Source organism: Glycine soja, chromosome 10 (assembly GCF_004193775.1).
Source record: "Glycine soja cultivar W05 chromosome 10, ASM419377v2, whole genome shotgun sequence".
Taxonomy (NCBI): Eukaryota; Viridiplantae; Streptophyta; class Magnoliopsida; order Fabales; family Fabaceae; genus Glycine; species Glycine soja.
In genome coordinates this window covers 48,005,049-48,027,709 of record NC_041011.1, presented here as the reverse complement: position 1 = coordinate 48,027,709, position 22,661 = coordinate 48,005,049, and the positions used below count along the sequence as shown (strand labels likewise).

The following is a 22,661-nucleotide window of genomic DNA, read 5'->3' as shown; positions in this document are numbered from 1 at the left end:
TCAAAACTTTAATGGGTGATAATTTCCACGAAGGAAGAATGTTACCGTGTTATACCGATGCATTGCATGTGCACGTGCATTACTCTATATGGTGTGCACTTTAATCTGTTAATAGTAATAATTAGAACCAAGTTTATGTAGTATATACAGATTTTCGTTCATTTTATACTAGCTTCTGATTTAAGAAAATATTTTCCAATATATTTTTTCAACTAATACTTGTATTTTGTAAAAGTAAAACAGTAATGAAACTACGTTTTTTGTTGAAATTCTCACATTTTGGACAAAAAATTATCTAATTGTTATAAACCGTTTAAATTTATTTTTAATTTTAAAAACATAGTTTTTCTTCCACAAAAAAAGGACGTGTTGGAATAAATTTTTATTTTTATTTTATCGTATAAAATGAAATTCAAATTTTATTTTTCTCAGTTAAGAAATCATAGAAAACTGTTGGTGACTACTGACCGAAAACAATGAACAATTACCATCATTTTGTCTTATTATTTTAAGATTACTTATAATCAATAGAGTCTAATTTAGTTAATTAGATAAGTTATTGTAAATCTCATAATATATGTGTTCAATTATACATATAAAAAAAGGTCCCGCATAAGTTCTCATTCATCAATTTATAAAATTGTACCTCAAAAGGCTCTAAAGCTACATAAAAATGAGCTTGAATATGATTTTATTCCCTATAGTTTGGCACATTTCCATTTTTAGTCCTGTAAAAAAATCAATTTTACTCTCTATCATTTTTAAATGTTTTATTCTTAGTTTATGTTGCCAAGGTTGAAGGTCCCTTACAAAATCATTAAAGATGGCATCATCATGATATAAACATGATGTCATCAGACATTATATCATCAAAGGACAAAATGAAAAAAAATATATTTATTGAAACTAAATTAAAAAAAATTATAGGAAAAAAATACATGACTAAAAAAATGACATTTCTAAACACAAACAAATATTTAGGCTTTAAATATAATATAAATTTAATTAAAATTAATATAAAAAAAAATCGATGCCTGCATATACTATAAGAGAATTTTAAGCATATAAAGATAATACCATGTTTGCAACTTATATATTTTTCTAATACCATGATATTAAAAAAAACTGTTATAATATAGAAATAATACTAAAGTTATTGGAAAATGAAAATAAAAAAGTGCTAGTTACAATGTCTAGATTGTATGCTGGTCACCAAGTTTTTAATTACTCCCTACCTGTATTGATACTTCGCTGATTCGTAAAATAATATAAGTATTTTTTTTTTATATAATTGCACGCGGTAAACTATTGCAGTAATTAGTATCTTTTTTTTCATATTTAAGCCCAGAACATTTTCAGTAACTGCTTGCGGTCAACTATTGCCAAATTAGTACTTCCCAAAAATTTTACCGCCTACCTTAAAAATAATGATGAAAAAATCGTAAATAAAGTTCACACATCATTACTCAAGAGAGGCAATCCATTCTATATTCCGAGGGACTGCAACCAAATTGTCTCAACAATTATCATCAACTGAATTCAGAAATTTGGGGGCCATTTCTCGTGTTTAACTTATTACTCCACTATCTTAATTCTACCTCGTTGCCCAAAAAATTCATTGCACGCCACCCTAGCTAATCTCAACGTAGAAAAGTAATACAAAAATGGATTCGAAAACCCAATAAGGTCTGAAATAATATTACCGTTTATGTTACATAAGAGAATTTGAAATTAAAAAAAAAATGAAAAAATTGGGACACCATGCCTACCAGACATGATATAAAATCATCAAAACTAGTGTAAATTGACTTGGAGTCATCCGAAAGACTATCCATGCTCACATATTAAACCTCGCAAGAGCTCTCTTTGAGCTTTCCACTGCTGCTACAGATAATGGAACGAGAGTTGTCAGACATAACTATTATTATCCTTTCATGCTTACTTGCATTGCAAGATAGATCAGAAGAAACTAATGGCAGAAGACACCTGAATAGGGGAATTATAAATAGATTATTCAGGATTGAAGGAAATAGACACCATGAATCAGTTGTACAAAATTACATCCAAAGCAGAGAATATGAAATTGGAATTTATTTTCCATTTCTGCACAAGAGGCAGCAGTTTCTGAGAGAGAATTATACACCATGTTTGAACATGTGTCTAAAGTCCAAAAATTTAAAATTCATGAACAAAAGCCTCCTTCATACATCTGTCAATGGACTAAACCTTGAATAAAAAATATGTCACATCAACTAAGAACACTTACACTTGGACTGATGACAGATTACAATTTGTTAGATAAACACAAGCAAGGCAGATGTATTATCCATTTCCACCTAAATTTTTTCCCGGATATTCTATAAATAAATAACAGGTTCTTAGTTCTTAATAACATCCACGTAGATGCTTATTTTGCAAAAATGATGCAATGTACATCCCAATTGGAAGGCTTATGCACAATCCGAAAATATGAACCTCTAACTTAACCAAATCAATTATCCCTTTCAAGATGTTTCAAGACCTAAAATATATATATATATATATATATATATATATATATATATATATATATATATATATATATATATATATATATCTTAAAATAAGGTTAGGAAACTCCAGTTTATTTTGAAAACATCATAGATATACATGATATACAAATAATATCATAAACAACAATGAAAAAGGAAATTAGATCGAGTTTCTTGTAGAAAGACTTACTTCTATTGATAGCTCCATTGTCCTCAAGCACCTAAGGAATATAAATTGTATGGAAAGATTAGAATTATCATGACTTAGGAAAAGTTGGATAACGAATCAAAAATATTCATACATTTACAAAGGTTCCAGGAAAAAATAAAAACCAATGTGACAATTCTCTAAAATCAAAATAATAGAAAAAAACACCTTTGGATCAATTCCATGACCATTTTGAGGGCAGTTATAGCTGAAGTGTCCATGTTCATAACAGAGTAAGCACTTAGCAAACCTTCCTCCCCCTGCATTACCAACGAAACAATTTGAATCATAAGATAGCAGATGAAAGAAAGTAAAGTGAAGCCAGTTACATTACACCGATTTGTGAAGATTATGTTGTAACAGATAAAACGCATGGGCAAGCAGATTCCAAGTCCAAAGATATAATGAATATTCCTTAGTTGTGTTATGCCAAATTCTAAACATCTTCAATAAGGCATCTAAGAGAATGGCTAAATATCTGAGCTAATGGAGCAAAATAAAAATATCTATCACTAGGATCAGATCTCACCAATTACCTATAATAATATGTACCATGTTTATTTAAGCAAGCTTGGATGTTTATGACTAATAAGATTAGAAACCACATGCATTGCTGTTATGTGAATTTCAATAAAAAAAATACTGTAAAATTAACAATTTCCATGCTTCATACAGTTTTGACACAATTCTCATATTAAAAATTGAAAATTAAAAATACAAGCATTTTATGAAAAGCATTAAAATTTTAGCATACCTGCTTGAGACACATTGCACTTTCCAAGTGAATGTCCAATTTCCCCACAAAAGAAGCAAACTTCCTCATCCCTGGAAAGACATTTCAGCCTCTGGCATTGTTGGAATCTGTGACCAGGCTGTCGGCATGCCCGGCATCTCTGGACATACAAAGTTATAATATATATATACTAAAATGAGCTATAACTCTAATCATATTATTCCAAACAGAGGAAAAAACATTCTTTGGGAACTGTATGATTATCCCAGGCTAGAGAAACATACAATACACTGCTGAGACTAAATAAGTAAATGTCACTACATACCAAGGAACTTTCACCATGATGTTTAAAGGGAGATTTAGTCACTCTGAGACTGTCAGTTCTCTGAACTGGGGTTTTACCTGCTGGCCCGGCATTGCATCTGCCCTGGAAATACCAATTACCATTTATACACTACTATGGGCAAATTCTATTTGTATCAATCTCAAAAAACAGAAAAACACTGTTCCTGAGGAACTGCTAACGATTTTTACAGATCACAGCAACATATAATACAAATAAATCTATGGATCTTGCTAATTACCTTAAAATTTTCAGTTGTGGATCCTTCAGTTTTTTGAACTGGGGTTTCTGCAGTTGGATCAGCATTGTGTTTCTCAGATTCTAACCCTTCATTTTTTAGTGCACTGTTCCTTTTCTTCCTCTTTTTCTTGGTCATCGGTTCTGGGTCTACCAGGGTTGCTGGGTCTACTGGGGGAGCTTGGCTTGTTGGAATAGTTGGGTCTATTGAGGGTTCTGCTATAGAATGTATAGATCTCTGAACAGGAGTTCCAGCTGGCTTGTCATCATGTTCATTGGGTTCTGCCCCTTTGCTTATAAGGGCACTCATCTTCCTCTTTTTCTTGCCAGTCTTCTGACTTTGGTTTATTGGGGTTGCTGTGTCTATTGGGGGAGCTAGGACTGGAATTTTTGGGTCTATTGAGGTTGCTACTGTAGGATATGTAAATCTTTCAACTGGGGTTTCAGATGGCTTGACACCGTGTTCGTTGGTTTCTGTCCCTTCAGTTATGATCACAATCCTCTTTTTCTTCTTCCTCTTTTTCTTGGTCATCTCCTGACCTTGGTCTATTGGGGTTTCTGTGTCTACAGGGGGAGATGGGCCCATTGGGATTATTGGGTCGATTGAGGGTGCATCTATATGGTATATAGATTTCTGAACAGGGGCATCGGGCGGAGCAGCTTCAGGCAGCTTGTTATGTTCATTGGGTTCTGCTGCTTCACTTTTAAGCACACTCTTCCTTTTCTTCTTTTTCTTTGACATCTCCTGTTCGGGGTCTGCTGAGATTGCTGGACATATTGGGATTGTAAGGCAAGAGCCCATTGGAATTGCTGGGTCTATTGGGGATGCTTCTATAAGGCATGGAGATGTCTGAATTGAGATTTCTGGCAGCTCTGTACAATTTTTATTATCATTAAGCTCTTCCCACTCCAGCGCATTCTTCCTTTGCTTCTTCTTTTTCTTCTTCATCGTCTGTTCTGGGTCTATTGGGGTTGCTGGATGCACCGGGATTGTATGGTCTGTCAGGGATGCTGGTTGTAGGCTTATTGGGGTTGTTTGGCCTTGTTGGACCTGGTCTGGAACCTGGTTGAGGGTTATGTCCATATGCAATGAGCTCCCTTGGTTCTCCACCTTCTCTTCTGAGCACATTATTATTTTTTCTTTTCCCCTCTTGCTTTTTTGTTTTCTTCTGCTCTGATCAATTGGAATTGCTGGATTACCCGGAGACTCTGCACATGATGCAGGGCAAGATTGAGGTTGAGGGGGTTCAACACGTGCTTCAGGGTTTTGGATAGGTTCTGCCTCTTTTTTCTTTTCTGGGTTTGTTGGAGCTGGCAAGTCTATTGAGGATGCTAACTTGGGTTTAGAACACGCTTGAGGATCTTCCACCTTAGCTTCAGTTGGTACTGTCCTTTTGTTCACTACTGAATCAATAGGGATTGATTTGTCATTTGGGAGCGCCAATTCAGGTTTAGGGCACAGTGCAGAGTTCTCAGCATTGGCTTCTGCCCCTTTTTTCATCTTCATTTTCAGTTCTGAGTCTGAGGAGCATTGTTGAGGGTGCTCTGTATTATTGGACTCCTTTGATTCTAGTTCAAGTTTAGCCCCGTGGGGCTTAATAAGCACATTCTTCTTTTTCCCTGCGGACTTCTTTTTCCGGGGAGTGTCTTCCAGAGGCATTGAATCAGGTCCAGGGCGTTCTTCATTTATTCCAGGGACCGCAGTTTCATTTGCATCACCTTGTTGTGTTGCTTCTTCCTTCGCAAAATTGGGTTCCACACCTGTCGGATTTGAAGGGTCACATATCGGAAGTTGCTGTTGTGCACCTTGCACATCCTTCTTGTTTTTCTTGGGGGTTGGGGCACGGTTTTGCGTAATTGTTTCAGCTGGCAGGTCTGAAGCTTGTTGTGCCCCTTCTTCCTTCGTAACATCAGGTTCCACGCCTAAGAGGATCGAAGGATCAAGTGTTTGAACTTGCTCTGCACCTTGAACACTATTCTTCTTCTTCTTTTTCCGGGGGGGTGGGTTAGGGTTCTGCGTAGATGTTTCAGCATTTTCCTCTTGTGGAACAATCGAGACTAATGAGTCTGCAAAGGGTTTAGGGCATACCTCAACCTGGGGCTGCTCATTTGATTCCTCGGTTATCTTCTTTCTCTTTCTCTTCTTCTTCTTCTTCTTCTCAGTGCCATGTTCCGGGGAAGCGAGTGTTTGAGGGTTTTCCTCCTCTCTGTGCTTCTTCGCATCGGAGAACTCGCTCTGCATATTGCAATGGCCACGGCCACCTATGCGGCCAAGCTCCTTGGCTAATGCAAATCACGTAAATTAGGGTTTAATGCGGGGTTTGACTCTTTTTCTTTTTACACGAATTTAAGTACTTTTTCTACGACATGAATTTAAGGATGCACTTTGACTGTATCAATTAATATTAATTAATCTCAATATAGTATATAAAATATGTTTGCTGACAATAGGTCTCACTCTTTTTTTAAAATTTAAAATTACAATAAAAAAATATTTTCAATTCATTTTTACAATCAACCAATATTGCATGTAATAATACATTATATATATTATGTATTATATAATATGTATTATTTGTGTAATTTTAATCTTTATAGTCTATTTATGTCTCTAGGTACAATTTTAATCTTTCCTTTTTTTTCATGTTAATGTAATCCTTTTATTTGTCAACATTAATTAAACTTGACTTTTCTGCATCAATTTTCTTTTATTTAAAATTCTATTTTTTATCTAATATCTACATAAATTAGTCAATTAAAAATTTGTTATGATTCGTTAATATGAATAAAACAAATGAAAATGCAATTGATTACATTTAAGAGAGAAGAAAAAAATAAATATAAATAGAATTTATTGCATTTAATTGAAAAAATAAAATAAATACAAATAAATTTCATTGCATTTAATAAAGAGAATAATAAATAAGGAGTTGCTATGTGGTCTAATACCAAGCCATGGTGTTTGGTTTACATTTTTTTGTAATGATTATAATTATTTTAATTAATTAATTATGCATTTTATGAATTAAAAATTTATTTGTTTATTATTCTTTAATTTGCATTTCAAATTCTTGAATTTAGTTCTAATAGAATCAAGATTTTCAAGTTCGGCGAACTATTTGTAAAATAGTTGTTATCCTTCAAGAATGATCATGCTTTGTTTTGTTTGAAGAAAAAATATACTTAGAAGTTAATTGAACATGAGAAGCTAAACTAAAATATTGTAATGTCAAATTAAATTTAATATAATTATATTTATATTTATTTATTATTAAATTATTTTTTATAATAATAAAAAGTGTCGCCCCACACATAATGCACGGTTAGATGTTAATCGAATATGAGAGGCAAAACTAAAATGTTGTAATGTCAAATTAACTTTTACAAAATTATATTTTATTATTTTTCTTTTTAAGTTATCAATTAATTTTTTTTAAATTACATTTATTTATTATTACCTCACACATAATGTCCAGACACACATACTAAGTACTTATTGTACTGACTTTCAATCATTCAAGTAAGTGTTATTAAATTTATATTTTTTTCATTTATTCACTTAATTCTGTTTTTATTATTTTTTATAGAAATAAATTAATTATCTCCATAAAACAGATTATAATTAAATAATCTTAGTTTTTTGTATAAAAAAATTATTACAATTTTCATTTGAGTTTTGTCATTAGTTTCATTTGTTTAAACATACTTTTTTATCTTTGAGAGAGTAATATTGTCAAAATTTATTTTATAGTTGTATTGATCACATTTAATTATCTTTTGTTATTTCTAATAAATAAATAAGCTATATATTATAGACATGTGAATTGATTTTATTTATTTATTAATAATATAAAATTTAATGAAATTGTTAATATATATTTTTTATATAATGTAAAAGAAAATCCCTCCAAATTTACCTGTGCGATCCCAGGAATCATACGGATGCTATCTAATATAGTACTAATTTTAGGATTACACGATAAACACTACAAATATCTCTTCTTTTGTACATAGGATTTCAAGACATTGAATGTATGGAATTTTTACTGCAATTATATTTTGAAGTACTTTTTTTTAAAATAGATATTTTGAAGTTTGAAGTATTTAAAATAAATATTATTAGTTAAATTAAAACAATCTCTATGTACCAACAAATTAAAACAATCTATCATAAGCTAATATACATGTTCGGTACTCGGCAGTACATTTTATTAGAATTTTTTTTTTAAAAGCCAACTGAATTTTTTTATAACACCAACTGAAAAAAATAAAAGTGAGTAGATATTTTAGTAGAATATAAACCTATGAAACAAATGTAACTTGTTTTGGAATTAACAAATTAATTTAATATTTGTGAAAAATAATTGAATATTATTAATTTAAATATAATTGAATTCAATTAATTTTATATATCTGTTTTTTTATAAGTTATGTATTTATTTAACATTGATTTATTTGTTATGCTTTTCTATGAATCAAGAAAAAATAGTAGTTTTTGATAATAATATTACATTGCAGTAATTGAATAATGAAATTACATCAGGAATTAATCTAATTTATTACAAAAATTATTAAAATAAAGTTAAATGAACATAAATACTTTTTTTCTCTAAAAAAAATCATTTCTCTCTTATGTAATTTGAAATAGAAAGTAAAAAAACATGAATTACAAAAATTTAACTTTAGTGACTGTTATTGGTTAATTTTCCAACTAAGCTCAATTATTCTTTTAACTAAAAACATATGAACTCTCAATATTTTTTATGTTACTTTTTTTTTTTGTTAGGGAGGAGGAATCATAACCACGGTTTTTCTTTCCCTCTTTTCCTTATCTTTTTATCACCCAACCAACTTAAAGTTTATAACTCCTATATAGACTCTCAAGTTTATTTTATGAATTAATACAAGTTATTTAAGGGTCAATGGTAATTTCATTTTTTGTCAAACAAATATCACATTGACAAAAAAAAAAAAAATTGGTCATTGCACTTGTTCTCTTCTAATTTAGTAAAACAAAAATAACAATTTTATAGTGAAACAAAAATCATTATTTTGAATTAAAAAACAGTTTTGATGTGAATGTGGTGCTTAAAACACCACTTATTCTAAAACGTACCAAATTTTTATTTCCTGCATGCCTCATGGATGCGCCCTTGCATTTTTAGTCCTACTATTCTATTTTTAAATTTTACTCTGAAATTTTTACTAGTGGAGAAACCAATGCCTTCCAAATAAGAAATAAAAAATATATTAAAATCAGGTTAGTAGTGAACAATATTGCACCGAAAGTCGATCATCAAAGTAAAGACAACTAATAAACTAGTAATTGTACCAAAAAAATATTGTTACATTTTCAGTAACCTTTTACAACTCACTGTAGAATTCATGATCAGCGATGAGACACGATAGTCCTTGTTTTCATGTCAATCAATTCTCCAAACATTTAGGCAACCCAAGACTTTGCATGAGCGATTACATATTCTGGAAGAGATTCAGGGGTCTACCATAGCCTTGTGGATAGAACAGGAAAGAAATGGTGAGTGGAAACAAATATCCACACAATACATTAAGAGGTAACTATCCTTAGTTAAAAGTTCACAACTTTAGGACCCTCCTTCTTCTTCTTTGGTTTTACAGGGTCTTCAGTTGACTTTGCTAGCTTTTTCTTGTCTCCACTATGTATGTCATCTGTCATGAAGTCATCCTCAATATCATCCCCGCTGACAAATTTGGTAACCTGACCCATGGGCCTCTCATCAATTCTCATCCCTGAAAGAAAGAATATTTATCAACCATATTTGATTTAAGCACCCTTCTTCCATGTGACTATCAATGCTTAGCAATCTAATTATCAGAAGAAATCATAGCTGAATGCCATTAAATTGGAGACACACAGAAAGTGCTCAGGCTGAGCACACAAATCACTCCAAAAATTTGAGTTCATTTTCAATTTCTATGAGGAACAATTTGTTTTTTTTTAGATATACTTCAACCCACTGCCAGACATCTAATAGTCGCACATATTACTACCCCTTTGTTACAATGTCTCTTCATGGGCGAAATCTCAAACAAGGATTGCAACAAAGACACTGATTAGTGATTACTTTAAATAAGAACATTGCACAGTTAATTAAATAAAATAAATGAAGATCAACATCTAATAAAATGAAGAAGGCTGGACTGTCCATGTCCTAATAACAATCAAGTTTCAAGCCTATCACAACTGACAATCATTTCCCATAATATTCTATATATAAAGAATAGATTTTAACATTTGTGATGATGACTGATAAGCAACCAAGCAAAGTCATACAGTTTACCACCAACAAACTTTTGTAATCTCAAACTCCGATATGAAGAGAACAGTTTATCCAGTTTGGTTAGCGACTTCATGATAACCCCCAGGACTAGTTAGTATCTATTTTAGAACCAAAATAATAGAATAATAGATAATAGATTTCAGAGCCAAAATATCACTAATTGTGGAGGCGCAGTTGCATTGCAACTGTTCTAATTTATCCCAAGGTGGCCAAGGTAAAAAATTAGTGCACTTTCACTACTTGCAATTAGTTTACATTACAGTCAGAAATTATTAATATTGTATATTGAATCAACTGCCGCCAAATAGCAGCAAAACAGGACTAGTAATATCAACCATTTTTAGAGAAGTTAATAATTGAAACATGGATGCCAAGCAGATTAAAAAAAATGCAGCACTTGATATCAAAACCAGTAATATAGAAGTAGAAAATCCATTCATCTTTTTCCGAAAAAACTTACATCCATCAGCAGGCCTGTTAGCAGCAACAGATCCACTCTTCCCTTTGTCAGGGCAATCCTTTGCCAAATGTGTCACACCACCACATATTTTACAGCAACCACCCTAGTGTAAATAAATAGTTGTATCAGATTAGACACGCCCGACAGGGGACAAGTTTTGTTGATTAAACTAATATAATTATATATTTTACAGGGTGCGGCACTAAAGGAAATAATAATACCTTTGGATAAATGCCATGAGTATTTTGAGGACAGTTTTTACTCAAGTGTCCACGTTGATTACAGACAAAGCACTCAGCAAACTTTGTCCCTCCTGCTTCAATGATGGCACACTTTATATCATCAGAAAATACATTAAAGAACACATAAGCACTCTATTAAAATATAAATTGAGAAGATGAGATTTTATCAAAGGCAGACCATAAAATCCCTGACCATTAGGAGGTATATTTACAACTGTACATATAGCAGAGAAGACAGTAATTACACAGTAGTAAAAATAAAGCAGAAAGAGCCTTCACTGAGGAACACTGAAGCAACACAGAAAATGCAGAATATGAGACAATAATGATGTGTGCTTGTGTGTTCTTCCTCTGTCTAAAGAGAAAACAACCAAGAATTATTACTAGACTATTAGAACCTTGACTAAGGAGCACTGAAGCACTCTAATTTTTTATACTTTACTAAAGCTAAATCCCATGATTTGCCAGAAAACTGCATGCATTTCATTCACAAAAAGGAGATAATCTAACCAGCTGCAATTCATTGCAGAATGTATGGCCATAAAAGGCAGTTTTAATTAATGATTGAATTTTACTAGGGGACCAAAATAAAAAAAATCCATTTCTCCTATTAATTATACAGAAAATGTTCATGGCTTGCTTAGTTTGAGAAAACATTCTATGTTGTTATTTCCTGCTTCAACAAATAATTACAAAAAAATAACACCTTATTTTCATTTTATTTCTTTTTATAGAATAGACAGTGAAACAACAAAATCATGTTTTACTATTTTCTATCCAAATATGTGATACTGATAACAGGAAACAAAATGAAAACAAAGTGACATTTTGTAATTATTTGTGAAAATAATTAATTAAAACAGAAGACATCTGACAAAGACAAAATGTTTCATTCCATAATCATGTTATCAGTGCACATGTAGAAACATTAAAAATTTGCGGTTACAGATATCGTATAATCTGTGAAACAGGTCTACAGATTTAATCACATCACCATTTAATTGTAAGGTGCTGAGGTTATTTAGTGAACAACTTATCTCTTGACAATTCTTACACAACTAGAGTCAAAGACAAAGATAGTGAAACTTTATAACTTCTAGTATATACCATTATCTATCCATCTAGTTCCCATCTGGAAGACCTTAATTACAGCCTATTTGAACTTATGACACAAGCATTTGTGCAAGTGTCTGGAAGAGCTTATGCAAATAGCTTTTGATATGTGCATAAGTTGTTTTGAGCTCCTTTAAGTTCTCTAAGATAGCTTTTACCACTTATATAAAAACCTAACCGTCTGTACCTATTTCCCCTTCAACTAAAAAAACAGCTTGTGTAAGTACTTATTCAATAAGACCTTAAGTGCATGTTTGATTTGCAGTTGGAAATGCTACAACGCGTGTTTTTCAATGCAAATCCAACGGATGAAAGCAAAATGATCACAAAAACAAGGGTCCCGATCCATTGGCAAAATTACTTTTACCTCAAACGTAATTCTGCAACTACAAACCAAACATGCTCTAAGTTGATTATTCAAACGGCCCCTTAGTGTAAAGTAACAAGCCCTAGAGGACAACCAGAAATCTATACGGAACTGCTTCGTATAGATTTCAAATTTCAATCGAAATCTCTAATACTTACAATGTTAAAGCCATATCATATCTTACTTATCCGGTTTTCACAATTTCAGACACATGTGACGAAAAAACAATAAAAAAAAAAAGTAAGTTTATATTGAGTATTAACAAACCTTCTTGAAGAGGGTGCAGACATTGTGTGAGAGCGTGACCATTTTCCCCACAGTTATAGCAATACTTGGCATCCTTGGCGCCATCTAGTACCTCAGGGCAGTTCTTAGCTCTATGACCGCGTCGTCGACACCGCAAACATATCTGCAGAAAACGACACCACCAATCATGTTAATTGATGTTCACGAAAACGAAGGTTAACATTTGGAGTGGGGAATACTGAATAGAAAACCTTGTTCTTTTCCCATTCGGCCTTTTCGGGGCAGAGCTTGGCGATGTGGTCCATGGCCTTGCAGATGAAACAGCTCTCGCCGGGCTTCATGCCGGGGACTCTGAGAAGGTGTCTTTTTCTGGAGCCGGGCTTGGGCTCGGGCCTCTTGCGCTTGAAAGCGCTGTTTTTGTTCTTCTTTTTCTTCTTGTCGGGGTCTTTGGGGGGTGTGGGCTTGGGCTTCGGAAAGAGCTCAGGGTGTTCCGATTTGTATCGCTTCCGAGCGAGTCGCTGCCTTTGGCTAACCATCTCTAACCTCAGGCCAAGCTGCCGCTGCTGTCACTCTGCAATGCTTGCGGCGACGCAAATCCAAAGGATTCTCCTTTTCCCATTTATTTATTTGCTTGGTTTTTTACCTAGTCTGGCAGTAATAAATTGTTAAAATAATAAAATTTATTTAGATTTTAAAGATTTTTACACTCACCTTATGAAGTTTTTTTTATTATTAAAAAAAAAATCAGGTGAATTGGATCTCGGAAATTCACTTAAAAGAGAAGCCTAAAGGCTGTTGTGAAAATTTCTAAACACTATAATAATCTAATTACATAATATTTTTGTTATTATTATTTCACTAATTAATTATGTTGTTTGCAATTAATTGTCTTGATATTACAGCTTTTGGGTCATTAGTGATATTTGGACCCGAAGTCCAATTAGTAATTAATTTCCAAGTCTTATATTTTGCTTGAGGTGATTACTTCCTGCACCTTCTATTTTGCTTCATGTACCCCAAACACCCTAACAGACAATAATACCCCTCACCAGGCACCCTTCGTCTTTGCCTCGACAACTCAACACCTTCACGCCCTCACCAAGTTTCTATATACACAAGCACACCAACACCACCGCAACCCAACACTGAAATAAAATAAAATAAAAAGTATTGAAAAGAAATTTCCAAATTTTACATTCTGAAAGAGGCAAATGTTTTCGAAAAGTAATTTTTGGTGATGATAAAAGAAGGGATGCATGATATTGATGAACAAAAGCGACATAATAACGTACCTTAGGATAAAGATTTGACATAGTTGTAACATCTCTGACACGGATCCGATTTGACATAGTTGTAACATCTCCAGCACGGATGAAGACAAGGAGTGGTCGCCACTGCAAATGAGATGAGGCTTGAATAAGAAATGACTACTGCCAAGGTTCCAACAAGAGGAACATATAAATGAATCGAATACATATTGAAATAAAAGGGTCCAAAGATTATGTCATAACCAGAATATACAATTGAAAATAAACTTTAAAGATTTACTTTTAATTTAGAATCAATTTTTATAGCCCCAGGCTCTACTTGGTTGACTCATTTTTTCTCCTCTACTTTAATCCTCTAAGGATTCAGTGGATTAACACGAATCATAAAAGATTTAATTGAATATAGTTATCACATAGTAAATATAAAGCCAGTTAAAACATATGTATTTATCTTGAAAAATAACAATGATTCTTCTAAGAAAAACAATACAGAACAATAGCGAAGGTAATTAAGCAAATAATAGCACATCTTGTGAAAACCCCTAATCCTCAAAGTTTCCTTAATATTGATTTGGTCTATTTCACCATAACAAATACTCATCGTGTGATTTTAACATAATATTGGTCCTTTTACTTTTTAAGTATTTATATTTTAGGAATCCTTCTTAAATCAAACATGAAAATTAAAAAAGTATTTCAATACTGAGCTACGAGTTCATAAGGAATTTGGTATCTAATGGTCTATTTAATTTTTTAAAATGTTTTGTTTTGAATTTTTAATTAAAAATGCCACATTGCTTCTAATGTACGTGTTTCCTATTTTCAGATATTTGTAAAGGAAACATGGAAAACAATTTTTTTTAGCTCTTCTTGTTTATTGTATAAATCTTTGAAAGCACGAAACAACTTAGGTGACAATTTTATAATTTAAAAGTAAAAATATAAAATAAAAATAGAAGTATCCATGTCATAATATTTGCCTCTTTCATTGATTCATTTTATTAAATGAAGATGGGAGGTATGATAGGTTTCTTTTGGTAGTTTGCAAACGATGAATGCATCGATACTTGTTTATAGTCGGTCTAATTTTAATTTAATTTACTCCCTTTGGACTAGTATGTAAGAAAAAAGAAGTGATATTATAGGTTGAATATAAATATAAATAAATTTAATTAATTTTATTTTATTTAATGATATTATTTTTAAAATATTTTTCATTTATTTATAATTGTATATTCGATGATTTTTTATTAATAATATAAAGTTCCAATAAATATTATTTTAAAAATAATCCTATTTTTTATTTAAGAATAATAAAATTAAATGATGTAAACTAATTTTAATAATTAATGTAAAACTAATTATTTTTATTTATATACAAGTCCAGTAAAATATTAATGTAAGTTGGTGCATAAGTTAAACTGGATACCCTTTGTTGACTCACTTAATGAATTTAGGAATTAAGACACACTGCCAATATTTCATACTTGGAAAACTCACGTCCAAACGTTGCTTGTTATTACAGCATATATAGTGGCATGTTTTTTTGTTCAGCACAAATATAGATAGATCGATGTATATAATAAGTTATTATGTCACTTACCTGTTGATGAGAAAGTGCAACCAGATTCCCAAATTAATGTCTCATCACTCATCAGTCATTGCCTTTGCTTTCACGTACATCAGGCAAAGATAATTATAGAACTATTCATAACAAGGAAGACTTAATTAAGCAATTTAGTAGCACAAAGTCATAAACCACTCCAACTTCCTCTTACAATGATTATTTTGTAGTTGGGCATTGGATCCATTAAAATAAAATAATGAAAAAGGTCGTAACTTTGTCATGAAGGGTTTTGTGATCACTACATCTGCTCTCAATGTTACTGTTGGATGACTCCTTTGCTTCTATTCTTATATATCCAAGAGAAAAGGACCCTACATGTTTTATGGTTTTTTTTCTCAATGGGTCCACTATCAATCTTTGGCTAGAGTGAAAGAAACGTCTGCACACCCTGGTGGAACTTTGAGTACACTAACTGTCATTTTGATGATAGAGATGAAATCAAGGCCAGCACGGACTATATAAAAGTATGTATATCCAAATATGGTCCATTATGGTCATCAGTTTAGAATTTGCGTCTGTAATATGTGCAATGCTAATCCAAAATTCAAGTACAGTGATATATAGCAGACATGAAAGTACATTTTGGTTGAAATGGTGCATCAATATTAATTCACAATCCCGACACACCAGTAGTCGTTTTGATAACCAAATCTTGCTTGGTTCAGTTTAGATCACAAATAATAATAATAATAAAATCTTTCAACATTTCGGCAAATCTCCCTTGATATCTCTCTTTTTTTTTTTTATAAACGGACTCTCTGTGATTATTTGAAATACATTATACTGATAATTCTAATATATTTCACTCATTATTATCCAAAAAATAAAGACCATGTATAATTTTAAGAAATCTCGAGATGTGCTAATATAAAAAAAATTTAATTTCTATGCAGTGTACAAAAATTGCACACCGTCAACCGGTTGAAAATAATCATTGGTGTGTTTTTAAAAAAAATATTAATTTTTTGATAAATTGTATACACCATTTATTCATAATAAAATTAATGACATTTCTAACAAATAACTATTTTCGAAGTCATGCATGATAATTAAACTTATATATAAAAACTCCGCTAAGAACATGTTGAAAACTTGTTTGTGGGTAAATTCTAAAAATATGTTTTAAAGTAATAAAGATACGGGCTTTTATGTAATAAGCTTAACTTTATCTCTTTAATTTTTGAGCTGTTAAATATGTAACCAATTAAGCAGCCAACAATGTGTCAAATGTCCCCCCTCTAAATTAACATGAAAGATCATGCTAGTGTTACTGTTCATGAGTGGACCGAAAAAAGAAATTGACATCAACCATTGATTGCCCATTGCCAACATATTATAGTAATTTGAATATTAATTCCACGAGAAGTTTGAATGATATATTCGGGTAGGGTTATCAGTGGTTCTCTTAAGTTTGAGACTAAGGACATTCTTCAAGAGGAAAAAAAGAAATAACAAACTTAAGCCTGAATGTTCTACGTTTTATTTAGTGCTTCTTGATATGTAAAGACCTATAAAATATGTATAATAACCGCAATCCCACTATAATAACCGCTACAATAACCACTACAATAACCACCACAATAACTACTTCTAGAATGACAACTACCCCTATGGCAAGTTTCCATGACAGAGCATCTTCTTCCTAACATTTAATTGTTAGCAGTGGTTCCCTTGAGTTCGAGACTAAGGGCAATCTTCAAGAGAAAGAAAGGAAATAGAAAACTTAAGCCTGAATGTTCTACGTTTTATTTAGTGCCTCTTGATATTTAAAGGTCTATCAAATATGTATAATAACCGCAATCCCACTATAATAATCGCACTCCCACTATGATAACCGCTACAATAACCACCATAATAACTACTTCTAGAATGACAACTACCCCTATGACAAGTTTCCATGGCAGAGCATCTTCTTCCTAGCATTCCCTAACCCATCAAAAACACCTTGTCCTCAAGGTGTTGGGTGCAGAAAACAGAACCTGGATCCCAAATGAAAATGGGTGTAAGAATCAGTGCCTGAAGATGATTGCGGAGACAGAGCCCTTTGGCAGCGAAGAGAATGGTGAAGAGGAGGAGAAGGAAGGGATGGTTGAGATTTGTGTTCCTGACCGTGGCAGCACACACAATAGAAAGGGAGAAACGAATGTCGAAGAGAAGGATGTTGCGACTGAATGGCTTTGTGTGGGACCGGTTACTGGCAGCTGGGAAGGGGTCGGAGGAAAGTGTGTGGTGCTTGTTAACGGGAAGGTGAAAAGTTGTCATGGGAAGGGGAGGCAACGTGGTTTCTACTGTTGGTGGAAACAGTATGGTTTTTGCTGTTGGTGGTGGTTTAGCAGAGGAAGAAGATGGGTTGGTTACCTTGGGAAGCAAAGGCGGCATAGGTGGTGACTTCGCAAAGGCAGAAGATGGAGAGGGTTGTCTGGGTACTATGATATTCAGTATCCGAAGAATGTCATCAAGTTTGGAAGCAATGGAAGTTTGGGCTGCAGTAGTGGAAGTTTGGATTGCAGCGAGTTTGGTCATGGCGGCCTCAAGACGATCCACACAGGCGGTGGAAAGTTCGGTGTCCGCCATTGAAGAGTGGCAGGTTGGACCAATTGTTAGCGGTGGTTCCCTTAAATTCGAGACTAAGGACAATCTCTAAGAGGAAGTAAGGAAATAACAAATTTAAGCCTGAATGTTCTACGTTTTATTTAGTGCCTCTTGATATTTAAAGGTTTATCAAATATGTATAATAACTGCAATCCCATTACGATAACCGCTACAATAACCACTTCTAAAATAACAGCTATTCTTATGACAAGTTTCCATGAGATAACATCTTTTTCCTAACAGAATTGTACATGAAAACGCAAAGAAAACTATCATTGATTGATACAACTAGACACAACATACATGATACACCATAGTACTACACAAAAACTTGGTATTCAAGTAGAAATTATTTTTGTGATTGTGCAGAAAAGTCACAACATTTTGAAAGCGAAAAAGATTGTTCCCTTCATCACCAAGTAATCAATTCCAATTTAAACGATAAAAGAAAAATACTAATTTCTTATTAGGGATAAATAAACCAGTCAACCCTTGAAGGTGAAGAAGCAGTGACAGAGCAAATCTGCTCCCATCCACAAGTAAGCATAAACAAAATGCTTTTCCTAGACTAGACAGAATTAGAACAAGTGCAAATCACATGATCCAGCCCCGCAATCACGTGCCACTGTTGCCAGCTTTTCATGCTCCCACATGCACAACGCGCGTCATAATCACGCGCCAACCAAGAGCGTACGGTTCCGTTTTAGAAACCTGCAGTCGCTAACCGAAGCGTGTCAGAGCAGGCAAGGCACATCCCCCAACGCATTAACGGCCCGAATATCACAAAATCCCACCCCGCCACGTGTCCATTTCAAATCCCATCCAACGCCAAGAAATACTAAGAACAACAAAACCTTACCGCAGTAGAAAAACCGCCCATAGAAGATTAAAAAATTACCGTCGCTTTTCAAATTTTAAATTCCCCCTTAAATCCAACGGCTCCGTCAAATCCCCCCGTTAACTGCTCAGCCCCACATAACGGCGTTACGACTCCGTCCTATAAAACCACTCTTCTTCTCGCTCCTTCTTTTCACAGACAAGGGTTTCTTCCGGGTTCACGTTTCACAATCACTTTTTGCGCTTCTCTCACTCACTCACTCTTCTTCTTCCTCTTCGTGTGGTTTTCTTTCTCGAACTCGAACGAAGATGCGTGAGATTCTTCACATCCAGGGAGGGCAATGCGGGAACCAGATCGGAGCCAAGTTCTGGGAGGTGGTGTGCGCGGAGCACGGGATCGATTCAACGGGGAGGTACCAAGGGGACAACGAGTTGCAACTCGAGCGAGTCAACGTCTACTACAATGAAGCGAGTTGCGGAAGGTTCGTGCCTAGGGCGGTGCTCATGGATCTGGAGCCAGGGACCATGGACAGCGTCAGATCTGGTCCCTACGGTCAGATTTTCCGGCCAGATAACTTCGTCTTTGGACAGTCCGGCGCCGGAAACAACTGGGCCAAAGGTCACTACACCGAAGGCGCTGAGTTGATTGACTCCGTTCTCGACGTTGTCAGGAAGGAGGCAGAAAACTGTGACTGCCTTCAAGGTATAACTTACTCTAACTCCCTGCGCTATTTTTAGGGTTCTTGCGTTTCAGCGCTTGTTGTTTCGATTTGAGTTTGTTTGTTAGTGTTATAAGAGTTGTTTGTATGGTTGAGTGGGAATCGATGGTCTCTGTGGTGTTTAACTTGTACTGTTGCAACGAAGCAGTTAAGCTAGAGTGTTTGTAGGATAAGTCTTGATCTGGAAAATCACTCGGTGGATTTTGCTGGTTTTGAAGTGTAGTAATGTTTACAGTTAATTAATTGCCCAAGTTTTGTGAGACGTTGTTAGCGTTGTTTTCCGCTGTTTTGTATTTGCTGAAAAGAAAATTAGCGGAAATGGTTAGGTGTGTATGCTATTATCTATGGTGTTCGTTAGTTTTTAATTTGTGATTTGTGTGAAGACATGCTTGAACCATGAGTTAAGAATGGTTGAATTGAACCAATTCCTCGAGTTTGTGTGTAATACTGAAATTTTTGTGCTCCGATGTTTTTTTATTGGTAATTGCTAAGTAATTAGGGTTCTAAAAAAAGTTTGCGTGAGTTTCAGGGTTTCAGGTTTGCCACTCTCTCGGTGGTGGAACTGGTTCTGGAATGGGAACACTGTTGATCTCAAAGATCAGGGAAGAATACCCTGACCGAATGATGCTCACATTCTCTGTGTTCCCATCCCCTAAGGTTTCTGACACTGTTGTTGAGCCTTACAATGCAACCCTATCAGTGCACCAGCTCGTTGAGAATGCAGATGAATGCATGGTTTTGGATAACGAAGCTCTCTATGACATCTGCTTCCGCACGCTTAAGCTCACCACTCCAAGCTGTGAGTTCATCTCACCAATTCTTCTATTATATCTTTGCTTGTGCTGCTCTTTCACCTCTTTGATTTGCTTACTGACATTGTGATTTTGTTGTTGTTTCTTAAACAGTTGGGGATCTGAACCATCTAATTTCAGCCACCATGAGTGGTGTGACATGTTGTCTTCGTTTCCCTGGGCAACTCAACTCAGATCTTCGCAAACTTGCTGTGAATCTCATTCCCTTCCCTCGTCTGCACTTTTTCATGGTGGGTTTTGCCCCACTCACATCTCGTGGTTCCCAACAGTACAGAGCTCTTACTGTACCCGAATTGACCCAACAAATGTGGGATGCTAAGAACATGATGTGTGCAGCTGATCCTCGCCATGGTCGATACTTGACAGCTTCTGCGATGTTCCGTGGTAAGATGAGCACAAAGGAGGTTGACGAACAGATGATCAATGTTCAGAACAAGAACTCATCATACTTTGTGGAATGGATCCCCAACAATGTGAAATCCACTGTCTGTGATATCCCTCCAACTGGTTTGAAAATGGCATCAACCTTCATTGGCAACTCTACCTCTATTCAAGAAATGTTCAGGAGGGTGAGTGAGCAATTCACAGCTATGTTCCGCAGAAAGGCCTTCTTGCATTGGTACACTGGAGAAGGTATGGATGAAATGGAGTTTACTGAAGCTGAGAGCAACATGAATGACCTTGTGTCCGAGTACCAGCAATACCAAGATGCAACTGCTGATGATGAGGGCTATGAGTATGAAGATGAGGAAGAACCTCAGGAAGATGAGGTTTAAAACAATAGTAGTGATTTGCAGGGTGTTCTTGTTTGTGTTTTGTTGTGATACTCTGTTAATGTTGTGTTTTTTTCATCCCTTGACCTGAATATCTTTTTCGGGATTTTGGATTGTTTTGGGGCACTCTGTGTCTGTCTTCGTGGCTGGATTTCGTAGTGTTTAGGGATTTTATTTTTCTGCTTGTTTTCATTATTGTTAACATGGTGCCCTCTGATTGAAACGTAGTTGATATATTCTTATTAACTATTTGGATATCATTCTTCATGTCAAGGGGTTTGATCCTTGCACCACAACTTGTTTGGATTCCCAGTTTTAGATGGTTTTTCAATCGTTTTTTAAGGGTGGTGCGTGAATTGGCAATGCCAAACATGGATGTTTGTTATGTATTTGGATAACATAATTATGTTGCTTTACTTGAAAAATTAATCCTTAAAATAATAGTGAAGTTTAACACAACTGTTTGGATAACACTAGGAATTCCCCCAAAAGCTAATTGATCCTTAAAATTTCTTATTTTAGTTGTGATTGTGGTTTGCTTTCCATATCGTCCAAGATAAACCCCATAAAAGCTAAAATAAAAATTTACGAGTTTTTATCAAGCATGATTAAATATTTACCTATTTTACATTTAACTAAGAGATATAAAGTGATAGAAGAAGGGAGAAAGAAACAAAGAAGAGGTTGTGAATTTAAATTCTTCCTGTAACATTTCTAATAAAATTAATATTTTAAAAAAAAAAATGATCATTTAACTTAATCATTTACTATCTCCAATTTCATGTGTAAAAAATAATAAAATAATATGTTTCTTATAATAAAATAACAACCCGTTATGACGTGTATATTTGTTGTTTGCTACTGTGTTAATGCTTGCACGGACTGAAACTTCCAGAATATATATATATATATATATATATATATATATATATATATATATATATATATATATATATATATGTAGTGTAGTCAGAATATATATATTTTTTGGACAGAATATAATTTTTTGCTTAATATAGTCAGAATATAGCATTCTCTAATCTCTATCATGGAGACTCAGCAAAAAAATAAAATAAAATCATGGAGTTCTTTTTTAAAAAACAAAATATAAATTCCACTACGGAGTTTGAGTGCCCGTGATTGTGATTGTAAACATTCTAATTCTAATTCCTGACCCGGTACATTTTGCCTATAGCTAGTTCAGAGGCCCACGAAGTTATGTTTGGTAATAAC

The 22,661-nt window shown here is 33.9% G+C and overlaps 2 protein-coding genes across 5 annotated transcripts; one reads left to right on the top strand and one right to left on the bottom strand.

The window, feature by feature from the left end:
- Nucleotides 1-1,462: 1,462 nt before the first annotated feature.
- LOC114370650 (proteoglycan 4-like) lies at nt 1,463-6,391 on the bottom strand. Of its 4 annotated transcripts, none has more exons than XM_028328041.1 (6): nt 4,057-6,390; nt 3,798-3,899; nt 3,494-3,632; nt 2,908-2,999; nt 2,722-2,752; nt 1,463-1,884 (listed from the first exon to the last, which is right to left on the bottom strand). In XM_028328041.1, exons 1-6 carry the CDS (start codon nt 6,292-6,294, stop codon nt 1,838-1,840), a joined length of 2,649 nt encoding a protein of 882 aa, XP_028183842.1. In that variant the 5' UTR covers nt 6,295-6,390; the 3' UTR covers nt 1,463-1,837. The 4 variants fall into 4 exon arrangements, 3 of the variants coding, with proteins under 3 accessions (XP_028183842.1, XP_028183843.1, XP_028183844.1); XM_028328042.1 differs by having other exon boundaries at nt 1,463-1,881; XM_028328043.1 differs by having other exon boundaries at nt 1,851-1,986.
- A 12,934-nt stretch (nt 6,392-19,325) lies between these two features.
- LOC114370525 (tubulin beta-1 chain) lies at nt 19,326-21,724 on the top strand. The gene is made up of 3 exons (XM_028327902.1): nt 19,326-19,827; nt 20,373-20,642; nt 20,749-21,724. The coding sequence occupies exons 1-3, from the start codon at nt 19,434-19,436 to the stop codon at nt 21,429-21,431; spliced, it is 1,347 nt and encodes a 448-aa protein (XP_028183703.1). The 5' UTR covers nt 19,326-19,433; the 3' UTR covers nt 21,432-21,724.
- The last annotated feature ends 937 nt before the right edge of the window (nt 21,725-22,661 follow it).